Here is a 19900-nt window from a genome sequence, read left to right on the forward strand (position 1 = left end):
AAATTAACTTTGGTACAATATTATTAACTAAAGTACAGATTTTATTTGGATTTCACCAGTTTTTCCACTAATGTTCTTTTCCTGCTCTGGGATCCCATCCAAGAATCCCACTTTGCATTTAGCTGTTATGCCTCCTTAGTTTCCTCCCATCTGTGACAGCGCCTCCCCTTTCCTTGTCTGTCATGACTGATGCCTTTAAAGAGTATTGGCCAGTTATTTTGTAGATTGTCCCTCAGTTTGGGTTCTTCTGATGCCTTCTCATACTTAGATTGAGGTCATGCATTTTGGGTCCTTCTTAGCAAATCATATTGAGGGGCTTATGATGTTGATAACACCTTTTTACTTGATCACTCGGTTCAGGCAGTACCTGCCAGCTTTCTCCACTGTGAACTTTTCCCTTGGTAATAAACATATTGAAGAAGATACGTTTTGACTCTGCAGATATCTTGTTTATCCTCAAATTTCTGCCCGCTTTTAATCTTAGCATCCAACAGTGGACCTGCCCACAGCAATGATTGCTCAGTTTGTGCTTTTCCTCCTTCCACGTTTATTATTGGAATTTGTCTGTAAGGCAGTGCTGTCTCATCTCCTCATTTACATATGTAGTTCCGTATTTATATCAGTATGGATTCATAGATATTTGTCTTATGGGTAATAACCCATTATTATTGTTATTTATTTGGTTGTTCACATTGTTTCAGCTTGGGCCACTGCGAGTTCTTTCAGATTGGTTCCTGTGCTTTTCAACCTGCCTCTCTCAGGGTGAGTTTCTAATTTAGAGACTTGATTTCACGTTTTAAAATAAACCAGCCTTGTGGAAAGATTACCCTGCAGTGCTCGACTCTGATAAAACTCCTCCTCCATTTCTTTCTCAAACCTTGAAACAGACTGATTAGGAGCTTTGCGTAATGTCAAAGGCTGCCATAAAGTGCACAGTATGATTTTAATTATCTACTGCCATCTCACAAGTGGGTATGAGGGTGGGTGAGAGAGCAAGCAAAGGGGCCACCTGGGGCTACAGTGGGTCTGTCTGGGGAGCCAGGAGAGTTTCAGAGATTTTAAGATCCCTGGTGTGGGGTAAGCGTCAGCCTTTAAGAAGATCTCCCTCACCCTCAATTTTCACCACAAATTACTGCTCCCCATTTTTGTGCTGAAATTTGTCATGCTAAAAGGTAAAAGTATATTATTTCTATCTGAAATATAATTAAAGATTTATTAAGGTTCTGATATCTGGAATAAAAGAGCCTAAATACTTCAAACGTTGATGCAACCGGCTGCTGCCCATAGGAAAGTTGTGCAAGTGGTAATTGAATTTTTTCAAAGCACATCATATCGGGGTCATTTGCACACGCTGAAATTCTACTCAGATGGGGTGGAATTCTTCGAGAGAGAAGTTCGTGGAGTGCCCAGTAAAAGACCTGCCCAACTTTCCTCTCTCTCAACCACGCCTTTGCCTTCTTTTTGTCCTCTTCCCTCCATGTTTCTGAGGGCGTAGGGAGGGCCAACTAAGGCAGCAAAGGGGTCCAGCTGCAAACCCCCTCGTTAAATTATCAGCAAGCAGTGTATAGACAGGTGGAGGAAAACGATGTCTTTCCAAGGTCAGGAGTCACTGGTCTTGCTTTAGTTTTCCTCTGCAATAAACAAGACCCAGAGCTCTCTGAAACCTTAATAGCAAATTATTTTTACCATCCTGTCCAAATTCGGCTCTCAATTTCAAGTAAAGAGACATGTGAGTAAATGAGCCATAGATATGAAAAAAATATTTAGTGACCCTTCTCCCAACCACAGGAGAGAAAATAGACTTTGCAAAATCAACTATAAAAAGCATTAGTAAATATTTGTATGTTCACTGTGTAAAACAATGAAGACAGCATACTGAAAGAAGGTAATGTTAACGGCTGTCACACATCTTAATCTAGTAAAAACAGGTTATTTCCCATCCTTCGCTGGCTAAACATTTTTCAGTGCCTCCCTTTCCTGATGTTCAGTAGAGGCTTCTGTGTATGATGTATGTTGTTATAAGGTGGCAACCAGTTCTTCTTCTTTTCTTTTTTTTAATCTAGTTCTCTATCCCACTGTTTTCCAACCTTTCATGTCATGGCACATAGGGAAAAATAATGGTGTAAACTGGAGGGTATTTGGGGATGCCTTTATGAGGCTTGGCTTTAAAAAAGAATAGTTATGAGCAAAATACAAAGTATCAGATTTATGTAAAACGTTCAAGTAAAATATTTCCCAATATTTCAATGGGAAGTTTGAGCTTTTTGTCAGGTTTTATGATGGAAATGGCAACATGAAATTCATCATCAAGACTTTTATGACAGTCTCTTCAAATTCTTGACAGTCACTACCAGCAAAAAGAAAAAAATAAAGTGCAATATAGGTAATAAAGAATTCCTGAAACAATTATTTCATAACCATTCAAACTTTTTAATAGTTTAAATTATATGTAAAGGGCTTAATGGCTTTTCTTTTTATTTCATTGACAAATGCCATGTTGAAATTCGTATAACAATGTGAATGAATTTTGAGCTTCACTTTAGCTTATCAAATCTTTCTAAGTGATGTTGAAACTGTAATTTGCTGAATGCCCGTGCATTAGAGTTGTCCCCCTTCCGCTAGGTAGATGCCACTAAAAGGGCACATCAGAGGCAAATGGATGGAAGGAGCCCATCAGTATGAAGACAAATGTACTCAGTCAGGTAGCCCGTGGTACCAGGCATCCCTGGAAAAGCACACATACTCCCCAACCTCATCCATTAACCCCTCAAAAAGCTCCATGTGACGCTGTCCATTAGGGGCAGCAGTGCCTCTGCAGCTGACTATAGAGGATTTGACATTGCGAGAGCCTCTGTCTGGCCACGCTCAAGCTTCGCGATGCTGTGGTGAGCACGGGTGTCGTCAGCCTCAGGAACCACAGGGTGCACCTAGAGCCCACTCTGCCCAGGCAAATGAATCTCTTCCATGTCAGAGAGTGGTGGTACCAGAGACATACAGTCACCATGATTTAGATAGTTAATAAATTCTCTCCCTAATACCCAAGGTTAAGGCTTTAGTTCCTTCCACCATAACTTCAACCCAGTGTATCTGTTAACAACTCCTTGGACACAGGCCCATCCCACTTCCTTCAACTTCTCCAAGCTACAGTGCATTTCTAGGTCAAACCCAGGTTTTCTTTCTTCCTCTTCCTTGGTCCCTCTGACGCTGTCTTGGGCAAACACTACTTCTGCTCTGCCCCCACTTCCCCTCCATTTCCCAGCCTACCCCTAAGGCTGGCTTGTTCTAATTTCCCCCAACATGAGTTGTAATTGAGAAAAGCGTGTGTGGAAGGGAATTTACACATGCTGAAATTCTACTTACTGTCAACTTAGTCAAGAGTCAGTTACTGTTCACAGACAATTTACAATAGAGAGACTATAATTCAAACACACTTTCTGATCAAGAGCATTTGGAGAAAATTGATACAGTTTTTTGGGCTTTCCACTCTCCTATCCTACTTTCTGAAAATATTGGTGGAAATGGCTTTAAAACAGCAGAACGTCTTTGTGAGAAACGTTCTTGCAAATTTTTAATTCTGTGCCAAGCTTTTGGCTGCTTCTTCAGAGGCTCTTCCCTGACCCCCATTTTCCTCACTCTCTTCGCAAAACCTGGGCTTTCAAGTCCTTCAGACAGGAAAATCCTGGAAGTCAGGTTCAATAGGAACGTGCTTCTCAGAGTATGTGCTCTCCCTGGGTTCAGAAGCAGAATTCATTAAAAAAACATCCAACAGTTAGTTTCTTTTTATGTCTCCTGTTTTGAAGTTTGATGCAATAATTAACTTATCTCTTTGCTCCAAGGAAACTCAGACCCAGCTTCCGTTCTTTGTGAAAACAGTACTTCATATTTACAATTCCATATGCTATCCAGTTTTGAATAGGAGAATATGAAAATCCTACTTGGTTTTCAGAACAGAGAAATCTCTTTTGTGTTTCTCCTGATTCAGCTTAAAAAGAACGTGTCTGAAGGAGGCGTTGAGTAAATCAAAAGGAGCTGTGAAGGTGAAGCTGAAGTCTGAGCTGCCAGACAAAAACATCAGTGGACAATTAATTCACAATTCAGGCTTCATTTATTTTAATATGATGGCTTCTCACCCTGGGCAAATCCCCAAGAGAGCCCTCCTATTCAGTATCCAGGAGGAACTAAGTTATTTGCCTTGAGAAGAAATTGGAATTTAAAAGAAGCAGCACAAAAAAAATTAAAAATAAAAAAAAATAAAAAAATAAAAGAAGCAGCACAAAGCTGAAGATAGTAGAGACCCGGGGTTCCACATGGTCTCGGTACCTGTACAGCCAAAGCTTTTTATTCCTCCATTTATTAAATTGTCCAATGGAGATGGTGCCACCTGCCCTGACTTGAGGTCCACAAGGGGCTGCTGGAGACTCATAACACATTAGGCACAGAAAGCTCTGAGAAAGTAAAAGTGCTGTACTCATATCAGGTGGCTTGGTGTTGATTAAATTTTTTGCCAATTCAGTGGGCCTCTCTGAATTTCTTGAGGTTTGTGGTCCTAACCAACTTCTTCATGTCAGCTTCATGGGCATTTACATGTGGATTCTTTGGTTTTATCTTCCTATTGGGACCAGATTATGAGCAGCTCATCTAGTTTCCCCATAGATGGCAAAAGCAACACAGAACTATTTGGGGCAATATTTTCTCCAGCAGCCTCCCAACAGTATAAGAATAATTAAGATAACGATATTTGGAATCTTCAATGTCAACTAAGATTCTTGCCAATTTAAGATCTGATCTCTCCAAATCGCAACAGTGGTCATATTAGGATGATGAGATTATGGGCAGGGCTGTCATGTAAGATTGCACAGTTTGCATATTACACAAAGGCGCCCCGCCAAGGGTTAAGGACTGATTGATACCCACTTTTCTGTGCCATTTCATCGTGAAGCACTTACTCCAGGTGCATTGCCCAGAGAGGGCATCTTTTTCCGTTTGCACAAAAGCTTCATATAGGGGTCCTGACTGGGTGATTACTTAGACCAGTGATGGCGAACCTATGACACGCGTGTCAGAGGTGACACGCGAACTCATTTTTTTGGTTGATTTTTCTTTGTTAAATGGCATTTAAATATATAAAATAAATATCAAAAATATAACTCTTTGTTTTACTATGGTTGCAAATATCAAAAAATTTCTATATGTGACATGGCACCAGAGTTAAGTTAGGGTTTTTCAAAATGCTGACACGCCGAGCTCAAAAGGTTCGCCATCACTGACTTAGACTCTGACAGTAGTGGGCGGGGGAGGTGAAAGCAAGGAGAGTCAAGGCTTTCTTTTTCTGCTTCAGTCCAGGTCAGCCTCCTCTGAGGCTACAGACTCCTCCAGCAGCCCTTCTAGCCTCTCCATCTTCTCTCTTGCACATTTTCTTTCTGCTCAAGGAAAGTTTTATACCCTCCTCATTCTTCTTTCTCTTCCCTGTCCTCTGTCTCTCCCTCATATTTTCCTGCCCTTTCCTCTCACTCCCAGGACGCAGGCTGAGGCACAGGAGCCGTCCCTGTTTTATTGGGCCCTCGTCATCAGTGACATCCTTATGATCACTTAGGAGTTTCTCGTCATGGTCAATTCTTGACACAATTACAAAATAGCAGAAGTCTTGCTTCTGGTCTATCCTTTTACAATGCCAGACTCCCTCTCTTTCTGCTAACCAGGACCCAGGACCCCCAGTGCAGACAGACTAGTGGTCTGTTAACTTAGCTTGTGGTATGAATGGCCAAGTGTGTTGCCTCAGTCAGATGTGTTGCTATTTTACTGGAAGGTGCCTGAAATAGCATATTTTAGCTATAAGGAAGGAATCTCAAACAGGAGAATTTCATGCAGCCCTCCGGCTGAGGTGAATGATAGAACATTTTCTGAAAGAAGCACCCCTCAAACATGTGCTGGCTCTACCTCTATTACTTCTTTCAGGCATTTTCCACAGATAGACTTGAAGCAAAATTCTCAGCCTCCATATCTGCCTCTCTTCACTGCTTATATCTCTGAGATGATAATCTTTTCTCTAGAGAGGGCTCCTGCCAGAGCTTTCTAATTATCCCAAAAGACATAGCACCTATTTTCTCGGCCAGACTGGTCCACAATCTATCCTTGGTGGTCCAGCATCTTCTCTTCCTCATGGCCTCACACACCCCTGAGCAATCCTAGCCACTCCTGTGGGTTTGATTCCACCGGCCACTGGTGCTCCTCATGCCTATACCTCCAGGCCGGAGTCCTTTCCTGTGCTCTGTATCACTGAACACGCTGCCTGTCGGACAGGCTCACCTGCTCCTTAGAGCCTCAAGTCTGCAGGTCCCCAACTGAATTTGTCATCTCCCTTCTGCTGCCATGTCAAACTTTTCCATTTCCCAAGTATTGGCACAATCATCCACCAGCCACCCCAAAACGAGGTGCCACACCCTCAATCATCTCTTTATTTTCTCCCAATTCCTCCCAAATCCATCCCTTCCTTTTACCCTCACTCTCACTGCCTAAGTCCATCACCATCTCTTGCCAAGATAATTTCAAAGGCCCAGATTTTTTATCTCGTATCCAGTCTCCCACTTTCTCAGATCACCCTCTACTGCTGCCACAATGGTTTGTGCAAAGCTGAGCATATTATCCCTTTAACAGAACCTCTCAAACTCCTCCACTTAAGTACTTCTAATGTAAGAAGAGTGAAGAAGCTCCCAGGAGGTTGGGAGGGTCAGAAGAGCAGGATCCAGAAGTCCTCACTTACAACATGAAATTTCTTTTTAAGTCACAATTTTTAACTCCATTTTTGCAATTTTGCATTCTGTTTTATAATAGACTAGAGGCCCAGTGCACGAAATTCATGCACTGGAGGGGGTGTGTCCCTCAGGTCAGCCTGCACCCTCTCCAATCTGGGACCCCTTGGGGGATGACCGACTGCCAGTTTAAACCAGCAGTCAGACATCCCTCTCACAATCCGGTACTGTTGGCTCCCAACCACTCACCTACCTGCCTGATCAACACCTAACTGTCCTCCCCTGCTGGCCTGGTCGCCCCCAACTGCCCTCCATGCTGGCCTGGTTGCCCCCAACTGCCCTCCCTGCTGGCCTGGTCAGCCCCAACTGCCCTCCCCTGCTGGCTTGGTCACCCCCAACTGCCCTCCCTGCTGGCCTGATCGCCCACAACTGCCCTCCCCTGCTGGGCATCTTGTGATGACATGGGGGCGGCCATCTTGTGTGAGGCAGTGATGGTCAATTTGCATATTACCTCTTTATTATATAGGATCAGTTTTTGTTTTGAAAGTAAAATAACATTTCCCTCAAATTGTCAAGCAAAATTGATCCTGCAGGAAGGTACATGTTTATCCTGTGGCTTTCAGAAACCCTCAGGCCCTCTAGTTTGAGAAGCTAGGGTCTTAGATAAAATGCACTTTTTTTTTGCATAACCTTCTTGACAGGTGTCCATTTGTCTCTGCAGCTCCAACCTTCCAACCAGCTACCTACAGTCTAGTCACACTGGACTTCTTACCATTCTGTGACTATCGTACTGGTTCTCTTCTCAGGACATGTACCTATGCTGTTTCCTCAAACTAGAATGAACCCCTCCCCCATCTATCTAGATCTAACTCAAGAATCGCCTGCCTTATGAATTCTCTGTGAAGGACCAGACAGAGTTAGCCATCCCTTCCTTTATGCCATCAAAGTCCACACCTCTTCAATAGTAGATACCTCACTAGATCTAACTCCTTGTTTATGTCTCTCTTCCCCACTGGACTGTGAATTGCTTCAGGGAAGGTCTGTGTCTTACCCATGTTGGCCTTCCCAGGACCAGCACTACGCCTGGCACATGGCCAGAGGGGAGGCCAGGGTTGACTTGGCTGATCTGATTGACCATGAGGATATCCTCTTCCTCTCTCATTACTTCTTCCATCCCCTCTGTCAAATGGGATGATCCCAGAGGGCACTCCAGTCAAGGGTGTATCAGTGGATTTCTCCTGCTGACTCATCCAAACAAGCTCTCAAGACCTGACCCATAGTAGACTCTCAATGAATACCTATTAAATATTTGAATGATCAGCACCATTATTCTTTCTAATTAAGCTGCATTTTTTCTCAATCTTATCTTCCAGAGAATCTTGATATCTCTGAATCCCCATGATCTAACAATCTGCCAGCACTTACTAGACATTAAATAAATGATAATAAATAAATGAATTATAAAGTGAAGTACTATGATCATGTGCAATTCAGTGCTTCTTAAAAAGTACATGCACTCATTTTAATTTTTTACTCTGACACGTGGTGTGTTTACCAAACTTTTAAGAAGGGACTTTTCACCCAGAAATGGAATCTTGACAAATTGGTGATGACTGAAAACTTTTTTTGAAAACTTTATCTCTGACTAGAATGATTTTCCCCCTAGTTTCAGGCTCCTTTAGAACTAGAACTTTTAGGTGGCCTTGATCTCTATCATAGCCAATATAACTTAATGAGTAACAACCATGGTCCTCAAAGTAAGGACAATCTCTGTTTTTAAGTATAACTGCTCAATAAATGTGACTTTGAAGCATGTCATCCCTTAAGCATTTGCATAGACGAAGTGAAAGTGCTTGGTACTCTATCTAGCCCACAGTGAACACTCAGTGAATACTTTGCTCATTGTGTGCTCGTTCCCACTCAGATCTAAACGTGGCATGTAAGAGCTGATGCCGCTGGAATTTCAGAGCAATGCCCATGTTTAGTTGAGGATGGTGGTATCTTTTCCTGAGCCACGACATTCAGTTACAACCTGGCTGCGAGGGACTAATAAGATGCACCTTTTTTTTTTCTTTTTTGCTAGACATAAGGCGAGTGGATAGAAACTTCAGGCTGGGAAGGATTTTGTCTTTCCCAAACTCTGGGGCAGTGTTTTGTGGTGGTGTTGTTTTTTGCTGATTGAAAACTTCTACCAGTAAATGTTGATACATCCCCAAATATGCATAATTACATACTAATGTACCTATACTTTTACAAAATTCGTCAACCATCAATGGGATGCTATAAAAATGAATAAAAATGCAATTTATGTTTTCTTCCCTCATCCCAATGGAATGTCTTATAACTTGCCCACTGGCTGATGGGTTCCTTGCTCTGGAAGGCTGGGTGGGAAGAAGGTTCTCCAGGGTCAGGTCACTCAGTGAATGTGGCTCCCGCTCACCCCTGGGCTCACTTCCTTCAATGAATTCTATCAAAATCAACGAGCTTTAAGCTTTGAAGGAAAAAAATTGGAATTCAGTGATAGAATGATGATTTAAAAGACTTTATTTCCAGCAGAACCAACTTTTTATAATCATGCTAAATGCTGTATTTCATTCCAAATGAAAAGAACTAACTCCTGATTATTCTGTAGGATAGAGAAAAGCAATAAAGCTGCAGTATATTCTTGAAGCATGTCAAAAGCGGTGTGGTAAGGAAAAGGAGAGTGTTATCTCACAAGGCCAGAAACACTGAACAAATTAATTTTCCATTCCAGGAAATCAGCAGTCATCAACACAGCACTTGGCAAAATATTTAATATTTGTGATAATAACAAGTACTGCAGTGGCACTCCGTGTGGTTCTCCACTTTGACAGTCCCCATTACTGCGGCCTAAAGGTGAACAAAACCAAGTCAGATAATTAGATAGATAGATAGATAGATAGATAGATAGACAGACAGACAGACAATAGGCAAAATTAAAAACTGTTAAATAGCCGAAACCGGTTTGGCTCAGTGGATAGAGCGTCGGCCTGCGGACTGAAAGGTCCCAAGTTCGATTCCGGTCAAGGGCATGTACCTGGGTTGCGGGCACATCCCCAGTAGGAGATGTGCAGGAGGCAGCTGGTCGATGTTTCTCTCTCATCGATGTTTCTAACTCTCTATCTCTCTCCCTTCCTCTCTGTAAAAAATCAATAAAATATATTTTAAAAAATAAAAAATAAAAACTGTTAAATAAAAATATCTGTAGCCAGCTGAGCTAAATAGATGCTTGCTAGATTTGCATTTTCTCCCATTCTGATATTTTGACTCTAAAAAGAGAGTACACACAATGTGCATTGTGTAAGCATCATACTCTCTCCCAATCTGCCCCTCGCTACCTCTGCCCCTATTCTCTTCATTCTAAATAAAACCAGCCTGTACCCACAGGGTTGCTGACTCTTTGATTAAAAAGGACAAATGCAACCCCTCCCAGCATTAATGCCCAATAGGGATGTGTCATTAGATGCCTCTGACATTAAACCCCATGAATATACACTGGGGACATTTCTTTGGTTAGACTGTTAGAAAGCTTCTGGAGCCCTTTAGGTTCTCACCTTGGTAAATGCTTTGGCCACACAGCATGTGGCTTCTGAGGTGATGTTTTTAGGGACCAACATCGTCTTCTTGGACCTTGCTGGAGTGGGGTACGCTCTGGAGAAGCAGCAGCCCATGCATTGGTAAACTGGGGCACCCAGCTTGGAGAAGTATTTGTTTTCCTTTAGCTTGCATTCTGGGCAAACTATTGCCAAAAAGAAAAAGAAAAGGCAAAGAATAAAATAATCCGAACACAATTCAAAAAGAAACTATAAATTTTTCCTTATTATGGGATGGTATATAGTCTTTTTTCCATTGGGACTAGAATAAAATAAATTCTTTTTGAATACTATATATATAATCTTCATACATAATAACTAATTATATGAATTAGAGTTATTTTTTTATGTATAGGGCGTAATGTCACAGGAAGGCCATAGTATTCTGCCACCTGTGAGGAGTAAGCCCAAGTTGCTGTTGGATGTGTTGTACACAGAGAAGCCATTCTTCAGGCGCTCTGCTCTCTCCACACCCAAGAATTAGAGTTATTTTTGTGGGAAAACAACTTTGACAGATATTCATGGAAAATCTCAATAGCAGCAGTCTCTCTCTCTCCCCGCATGACTTCTCTATCCTAGTACTAATAGTACGCCTATAAGGAAACACAGTTTGATAAATGAAAACATCATGCTCATCTGAAAGGAGAATTTTGCCCAAAGGCAAACTATTTTCCCCTTTAAAATCTACTATTGTTCTTTCCAAAAGAAACTCCAAATATTGATAGAGAAAACTATGTCAGATTTAAACAAGCTTGGTGAGAGCAGAGAGCCTGATATTAGAGGGGACATCTGCATGCAGGATCTGGGGTTAAAATATAACCACTTGTCTAGAGAAAAACTCGAACCAATAGTAGCTCACAATTTCACAGCAGATGGAAATATATCAGCTACTCTATAAAATGTTTCAAACAATACAGCAAAACAAATTTGCTGCATAAAAAATGATTTTGCTTTTCTCACTCATTAACTGCTGTGAGACTTCATCTTTCTCAAGTCTTCCAAGAGAAATGTAAAAAAAAAAAAAAAAAAAAAAAAAAAAGCCCACCAAAATTGAGATAAATTGAATAAGAAACATTTTCTGCTTATAAAACTCAGATAAAGAATAATCAGGAATGTATTTCAGATGAAAATATACAGGCTGCTATTTAAATAGATATGTAAGATATCATTTTCATTAGAACATAATTTAACTTATGTTCACAATCTGCAAGTTCCTGGATATGAATCCAGTAGCCAGGATTTACCACATGTGAAAAGGAGGTGGATATATAATTAGTGGAGTTATTGATGTACATCTGGTTTTCTTATTACTGCAAATGCAAGTTGGGTCACACACCCGGCATTGTAAACTCTCCATCAGGAAAGGAATGGAGAATGTGCAGAAACACAAACAATGTGGCCAGAATGACAGCTGCATGCTTTCTGTAGTAATCCATGGCTCTTCTGCAAAACAGGATGGGGAAAAAGTTAACTCTAAAATTGGCTTATCAGTCATAACAACAATCAGTAGTTTTAACAGCGCTACTAATAACAGTCATCAGTGCCTGGATCCCTCTGCTTACAGCTCCCACATACTCTGAAGTCATGTATAAAACAACAATTTGTCTTTTGGGAAGAGGTGGGAATTCGCATCTTCTCATTTCTCACATCAACCGGTAGAATCGGGCTTAATGACAGCAACAATGAATTTTCCTTTTTAAATGTCCTGTAAAGAAGCCTCACTGTCCTTATTTGTAGTTAGTGTTGGGGGGGGGGGGGGGGGGGGGGTCGCACAAGGGAGCCTTGTGGTGATGGAACAGCTCTGTATCTTGAAGTGGTAGTTGTCACACTAATCTATACATGGGTAAAATTTCATAGAACTACACACACACACAGAATGCTAGTGAAATCTGAATAAGTTTTGTGGGTTGTACCAATGTCAGTTTCCTGGCTTTCTCATTGTATTATGTAATTAAGCAAGGTATTATCATTGAGAAAACTGGCGAAAGGTTATCCAGGACTTCCCTGTACATTTTTTGCAACTTCCTCTAAGTCTATACTTATTCAAAACAAAAAATTTAAAAAAAGACATTTCAGAATGAAATTTAAAAATGCATGTGAGTCAAAACTTGTAGTTATTTTTCCTGTAGACTGACATATAAGACCATGGTTTTGCTAGATGTTTATATCTCATAAGAATGATTTGTCAAATAGTAAAACTAACAGTTTATAATACAGAAAAATAGGCTGTATGAGTATAGGTAGGGCTAAAACATATGCACATCATTTCTATCTGATGTATGTACTTATACACAAGTAACTATTGGTTTTATCTTCATCCATAATTAACTAAATAAATATTCTAAGTCAGTAGTTCTCAAAGTGTGATTTGGGGGCCCTAAACACTTTCAGTGGGTCTGAGAGGTGAAAATGATTTTCATAATAATACTATGATGCTATTTGCCTTTTTCACTCTGATCCTCTCATGCGTGTTCAAAGAAATTTTCTAGAGCTTACATGACATGATATTACAACAGACTAAGTAAAGAAACACATACAAATATAGCTATGTTCTATTGGGCCAGTCTTTTTAAATTTTTGCAAAAAGATAAAACAATGCCACTATTCTCATTGTTTTTTGTTTTGGAAATTGTCATTTTTATTATAAATATATGTTATTTGCATTAACATGTGATGGGTTTGATGTTCTTGCTCTTAAAAGAATAAGTATTTTGAAATTTTTACTGAGATAATTTCTAAATCAGTAAATATTGATGAATATAACTTAATTTTAAAAAGATATTTGGGCTCTTCAATAATTTTTAAGAGCATAAACAGGTCTTGAGACCAAAAAGTTTGAGAGCCACTGCTTAAGTGATATACAAAACCACAAGGAAAATTTCAGAATTAAAAGTGGTTTCCTTTTTAAACTAGCACCACTTTCGTGCTTTGATATTGCAGCTCATATATTATGAAAATTCAGCATTATGCAGTGAACATATATCAGAATTAATTCAGGAAAAAACATTTATAACAAGATTGCTGAATGTGAAAGCATAAAGTCAATCCGCGTTTTAGAATTTGATTTATGATAAAGGAAAGAGAAGATTGAAAAGAACAGAACCCAAGTCCACATTGCTGAACAACAGAAACAGCTTTGTCTTAATTAAAAAATAAATAAATAAGCAAGTAAATAAATAAGAATAACCAAGCAGAAAAGGACTAACCCTTAAATTCTAGGTGTTTTTGAAAACATTTTTTAAAATGTTTTTATCATGCTAATCACCTTTATGTCTTTTTGTCTTGGAATTGAAAGAAAAACCTTATAAACCAGGGCAGGAAAAATAATGTTCAGCTGAGATTTGTGCTATTTTGAAAAAATAGGCACAATCTAAATCAGATTTGCTAACCACAGCCTCTTAGTGTTTTGAGTAGACACCACAGACTCTCTACATTCAACCCCACAGTCCATTTCTCACGTCCACTGAACATGCCCTTAGCTCCTGCCACCTGCCACATGAGGATGATGTGAATCCAAGAAACTGTGTGTTTTCTCAACTTGTCCTGTACAGCCTTTCTTCCCTCTCAGCCCATCTACCTCAGAGTCCTTTAAGGAGCTGCCCATGTATATATATATACACACACACATATACATATGGGGTACGAAGACAGACACACCTCTTTTTGATGTGGGAGTGTCTATCTTGGCAGAGGGAATGTAGGCTGACAGATATTTTTGTGGCCATCTTTGGAAAGTACAACCTGCCATAGCAGTAAAACCTCATGGGCAATGAACAGTGAGGGGACTTCGCTTGGAAGCGCCTCTGCTCTGTTTGTATCACACACAAAAATCCTTAAAAAGTGCCAGGATTGAGAAATCTATCATCTTGGCCTGTCTATCCCATTATTGAAAGACCTCAAGGCAAATTTAATGTGTGTTTTTTTATATTAGATAGAAAAATAGGTGTGCATGTGTGTATGTATGTACATATACCTATGTATAAAAGGTTGTTCCAAGAAGACTGTAAGTGTTCTGGTGCAATGTGACACCCTGCCCTTCACTCACAAAGATGCTGCCACTGCTCCCCACTGCCAGAGAGTGAGGTTTCCGTTTTTCTGATGGTGTGATAGATGGGGTGACTCATCTCTACTCTCCATACCAGGAAGCCCAGCTTACTCATAGCACATTTTTTTAGATGACTGCTAGGATAACAGGCATAATTCTTTAACAAAACAGATTAAATCTAACTGACTTCTAGAGGGTTAACCTTATAGTTCACCTCATTACCTCATCTAACCCAGCTAGCTACCAAGGAGGGGAAAAGTAGGCACCTCCAGAGAACAGCAATGAATGAAAGGGAACCTTGAAAGTTCAGCCTTTAATCCCCAGCATACTGTCTGGCATGAATAAGTATTCAATAATTGTTATGATGGGGAGCATAAGACATTTTGGGGGGCTAGCCATCTGAATTAGTCCCAGTAACCTGCTTTCTACTGCACTCTCTTGCTAGCCGATAATTAACTCCATTTGTGAAAGAATGTAGGAGACTAGCAGGAACTCTGTACCTAAGTTAATTAATATCCCTAATGCATATTCTTGTTAGCCTATAGTCTAGTCACTGCCCCTTCTTAATTATCTGGTCTGTCCTTGGTTCCTCCCATGCCAGGTGTCTTCTGGTTATCTGAGCTATGCTATGCTCAAGGCTGCAAGCTTTCTGCAAGATATCTGCTGAGCACAATAAATCTTTCTCTGCCCTGTTTTATTCTCTTTAACCCTTCCAATATATATATATAGAGAAAATCTCATTGTCCAGGTTGTTTAGGATCTGGATCTTAGGGTCCCCTGAACCAGCAGTGCTGCTTTAATAAAGACTTTTCCCTGAACCTCACAGTGTCTGACTGTCACTTCCTCACCAATTTCATAAATTCTATAATTCCATAACAGTTAAACAGAAAATAGGCCTGTAAGTTTTAGCATCTTTCCTGGTCCAGAGACGACAGCAATAGTTCAGCCTGATGAAGGTTTGAAGATGGAAAATCACAAGGGAGAGTAGAATGTTTGAGATCCTCCATTCCACCACCAACCGCGGAGCAGACCCCTAAGCAGGCTCACCTCTGCCTCCCACCAAGTGATCACCTCTGTCTCTGGATGCACAAATTTAAAGAGTTTGGGGTCCGTGGTCAGGAAATTCAGCTTGGAGTGGCCATGTCTACTAGTTTTCTTTCCTCATGCACTCTAGTTGCAGTGAGTGAGTTTTTACCTTGTTCTGTGGCATGTTTTGAACCACTAGTCTAGCAGGGAATGTCTCCATCATTCCATGCTCCAGCCCCCAAATCAATAATCTTCCTCCAGGTTCCTAGTTTTTCCAAAAAGCCCTTCAAACATTGTTCCCAGGCACTAGAGTGACCTTGAGAACCATTAACACCTTCACTGATAGTTTTCTCCAAGGTAGACAGGGAATATCTGAGAGATTTTGGAGATGGATTAGGAGAGCCTCGTTAACACTCCCAAGATCCATCTCAAATCCCTCATCCATTCTTTGATATGAAGAATTAGTGTTCTCTTTCTTATAAAAAGATGAGTTTAGGGTAATTTGACAAGCATTCAATGTTGTTAAGTGCCAAATTTAAGATCCAAATTGAACACTTGGAAGATTTAGAAACTTTGAATAATTACCTACTACATGTTAGGCACTGTGCCAAAGTATAAGTAATACAAATATGAATGTTTCCTGCTATTTGACCCAGATACAAAAGCAAATAACTATAAGGTAAAGTGATGAATGCTGTAATAAATGCATCTGTAGACATTGTGAGCCTTGACAGTCTGGGTACATGAAAATGGAGAGATGAAAAACTAATGAGAACAAAGAACATGTATTTTATTGTTTTGACATTTGTGCAGGACCTTCATGTATTCAGTAGTCCTCATAATTTCCCCAGAAAGTAGAGGACAAATAGTTTGTCCCCAAAGTGCCCTGGTATCCAGAGGAAAATAAGGCCAAGTGAAATCATACAAGTTCAACAGCAGTATTTGGATTAGGATTTCTGCTTATCCATCACTTAATACTGTTTTGTGCCTTCACAAAATTTTAAAAGGGAGCCAACTTGTTTTCCAGATGAAATAGAGAGAAAAGAAGTGAAAAAGGAGTCCCATGACAAGGGAAATACACAGCATAGCTTATACAGCATAGCTATGCATTCACAAACGGGTTTTCCATAAAGAAGAACAGAACAAAAAATGACCTTAAAATATTTATTTTAAAAAATAAATTAAAACAGCAGGCAGTATCTAGAAGAAAACTGAAAGGTTCATAGAATTATAAAAATGATTTCAATTTCTTTATGACCATTCTTATAATAATCACGTTTTGCAAAGTTTCTTTTTTTAATTAACTAAATTTAAGGGACTTATAATAAGATATATACTCTCTACCTTAATTGTTATTTAAAGGCACTTTGCAATGTTTACATAATCTTGTAATGCAAGTCTTGGTTTTTCTATCATCCTTCTGGTTTTCCAAGCACATCAGCATTTTTAAAAATTGTCTTCACACTAAATCAATAAAAAATGTTGATAGGACAAACTCTATGCAACATGAAATATTGTTTTAAATGAGAAATTCAAAGGTTTTTGTTTTAAAATACCCAATTTTTAAAATTAACATCATTTCAGTAACATATGCTTATCAGGAATAAAATATTGGATGGTGTCAATTTGTCACTCAGAAAAATAAAACATCCAAAGGCCAATAAAGTTTTATGTGGAGGATTATTATGGTAATATAAGTCTCTATCTTGTGACTTTTTAAATTTGTGCACCATAGTTTGTTGTGTTTATTTGAGCTACTTTCAGGCAATCTTTTGATACACCAAGTATCATTCTTAGTTAAAAGCACTTAAGCATAAAAACATATTTAATTTTCCTTGAAGTCTTTCAATAATAGAAAAGACAAACCGGGATTATAGATTTCTCAATCCTGGAATGTTACCTTACAAGGATTTTAATTTTGTGATAAAAACAGAGCAGAGGAGCTACAAAGAGAAGCCTCCTTGTTGTTCAGTGCCCCTAAGTTTCCAATGCTTTGTACTTTCCAAAAGTGGCCACAAAAGTATTTCTTAGCCTTTATTTCCTCTGCAGTATGACCGTGCCACTTCCATATCAAAAAGTGGAATGTCTATCTTTGTACCCCCACTTGATCCAGGTGGGCCCTATGACTATTTAGGCCAATAGGATATGGGAGGGGAAACACTGGGCCAATAGAATTTGGAAGGACCAACACTGGGCCAATAGAATATGGCAGGAGACCTGGAAGTTTCTTCTTCCAGCTCTCGGAAGTCAGTTACCATGTAAGAAGTGCTACTACTCTGAGACCATCATAGGATAAAAAGGCTAAGCCACATGGAGAGGCCCTGAAGAATGAGATGCCACATGGGAAGCAAGAGTGAAGAAACCATCCAGGATGACCAGTCCAGTTGAGCCTTCACATGACTCCAGCCCCAGCCACTATCTGGTCACAAATGCATGAGAAACGCATGTTAAGAACTGCCTGGATGAGCCTAGTCCACCTATAGCACCTTGAGAGATAACAAACAATAACTTGTTTTACTCACTAAGCTTCTGGGTAGTTTGTTACACAACAGGAACAATTGCTCTCTCTTATAACAAAAATTTCTCCTCCAGCATCTGAGATACGGGATCCCAATCTTACCTCTCTACTTTCTCCTGATACTTTCTCCCTGTGAAGTGTTATTTATAGAACATCTATTCAACTAACCTATTAGGGGAAATGTAATAAAATGTGAAAAAAAATTAGACTTAGCATTTTACACAGTATCTGCAATACTGAATTTGGTAATAATAATAATAACTTATACCTTGATTATTGGTGGAAGAACTATCAGTAACAATATATTCAGATGACACCATTTTACTAGCAGAAAGTAACAATAATTTGAAATGACTTCTGATGAACGTTAAAGAAGTAAGTGCCAAAGCAGGACTGCATTTGAACATCAAGAAGACAAATATCATGACCACAGAAGAAATACACAACTTTAACATCTATAATAATAAAAGCTAATTAGACCAGACAGCCGAATGACCTTCCAGATGTCATTCTGGACGTCATTCCGGATGAAGCTGCCATGGCAGGGGCCGAGGGAGAGGCGGTTAGGGGTGATCAGGCAGGCAGGCAGAGTGGTTAGGGACAATCAGGCAGACAGGTGAGCGGTTAGGGGCGATCAGGCAGGCAGGCAGAGTGGTTAGGGGTGATGAGGAGGCATGTAGAGTGGTTAGGGGCGATCAGGCAGGCAGCCAGGGGAGTGGTTAGGATCCAGCGGTCCCAGATTAACAGAGGGATGTCCGAGGGGTCCCGGATTGTGAGAGGGAGCAGGCCGAGCTGAACGACCTCCCCCCCCCCCCCCCCCCCCCCCCCCAAAAAAAATGTCTAGTAGACAATAAAGATATATTGAAATTGCTAAAGATTTTGTTTGGTTCAGTCATTAATTCAAATGGAGACTGCAGCAGGAAATCAAGACAAGGCTGAGATAGGAAGGGCAGCAGTGGGAGAATTAAGAAAGATCACCAAGAAACTCTTTTTGGAACAAACCAATCAGACTTGGGCAAGTGATTTCAAATGGCAAGGTCATCAGTGATAGTTGGAGAAATACTACTGACCCTTATTTTTGTAGCATTTTATGAAAAAAATGGAAACGATGTTGTTCAAGAGATTTCAATATAACTATTCAAATCGAGACAAGAACATCTTTTCAAAACATATCAGGATCTATGTCATTTAGCTGAACAGGTGAGCTGCTTTATCAGTGGGCGGCTTTCTCAGTTATGCGTCATTTAAAAACTGATGATAAAACAATATCAGCAACTTACGTAATGTCTACTCGCCCTCTGCCTGACCCCTGGAAGCCACTCAGAAGAATGCCTTTCAAATGACTCCAGTATTTCGTGAGGAAATTTTTTAGATACTGACAGGCACTCACACATCTCAGCAGGAGACACTTGGTTTCTGGCTTCTGTTAGATAACATCTTAGGCTGTGATCATAGACCACAATATTACAGACTTCCTCCCAATTCAATCATGAGTGCTGGAAAGAGAATGTGTCAACGCCTCTCCCCCTTTTTACTAAGGTTTATGCACAGCTCCCCTACATTCTCAAATATTTTACTCCTCACTCAATTAAAATCCCCCAATTTTTTTTTCCTTTTACTTTACCTTCCTCTGGACTTTTTGCAGGATGTGTTCGGGGTAGTTGATTGTGGGTCTGAGGGATTTTAGCTTCGTTTTGTGGTTTCTCAGTAACTGCAGTTAAACAAAGTCCTCACCTGCTTTTATACCAGCAGAGAAATAAAAACTGCATGTTCCCACCGGCATCTAAGCCCAGGGATCAACAGTAGAATCTACCTAATGACTGAATGGTACTCTGCGTAATTACCATGACATCAATTTGATCTTATCTGGTTTCCACCCTTAGATCATTTTTTAGTTTTGAGCCATTTTCAGGCGGTGATGACCTCAAGGTCAGCCTATGAAACGAGA

At 40.1% G+C, this 19900-nt stretch overlaps 1 protein-coding gene across 1 annotated transcript; it reads right to left on the reverse strand.

Annotated features, from left to right (window-relative positions):
* Positions 1-9270: 9270 nt before the first annotated feature.
* On the reverse strand, positions 9271-19900 carry CGA (glycoprotein hormones, alpha polypeptide). The gene is made up of 4 exons (XM_005858196.2): positions 19577-19900; positions 11700-11806; positions 10325-10509; positions 9271-9620 (listed from the first exon to the last, which is right to left on the reverse strand). The coding sequence occupies exons 2-4, from the start codon at positions 11797-11799 to the stop codon at positions 9543-9545; spliced, it is 363 nt and encodes a 120-aa protein (XP_005858258.1). The 5' UTR covers positions 11800-11806; positions 19577-19900; the 3' UTR covers positions 9271-9542.

Source organism: Myotis brandtii, unplaced genomic scaffold, assembly GCF_000412655.1.
Source record: "Myotis brandtii unplaced genomic scaffold, ASM41265v1 scaffold1160, whole genome shotgun sequence".
Taxonomy (NCBI): domain Eukaryota; kingdom Metazoa; phylum Chordata; class Mammalia; order Chiroptera; family Vespertilionidae; genus Myotis; species Myotis brandtii.

What these genes read in the sequence shown, in the direction of transcription:
- CGA (XM_005858196.2), bottom strand. Translation starts at nt 11,799, where the DNA reads ATGGATTACTACAGAAAGCATGCAGCTGTCATTCTGGCCACATTGTTT. An exon ending in TGGAGAGTTTACAATGCCGG is followed by an intron (nt 10,510 to 11,699) that starts GTGTGTGACCCA and finishes TTTTGGCAATAG; the next exon opens with TTTGCCCAGAATGCAAGCTA. An exon ending in TGGCCAAAGCATTTACCAAG is followed by an intron (nt 9,621 to 10,324) that starts GTGAGAACCTAA and finishes GTTCACCTTTAG; the next exon opens with GCCGCAGTAATGGGGACTGT.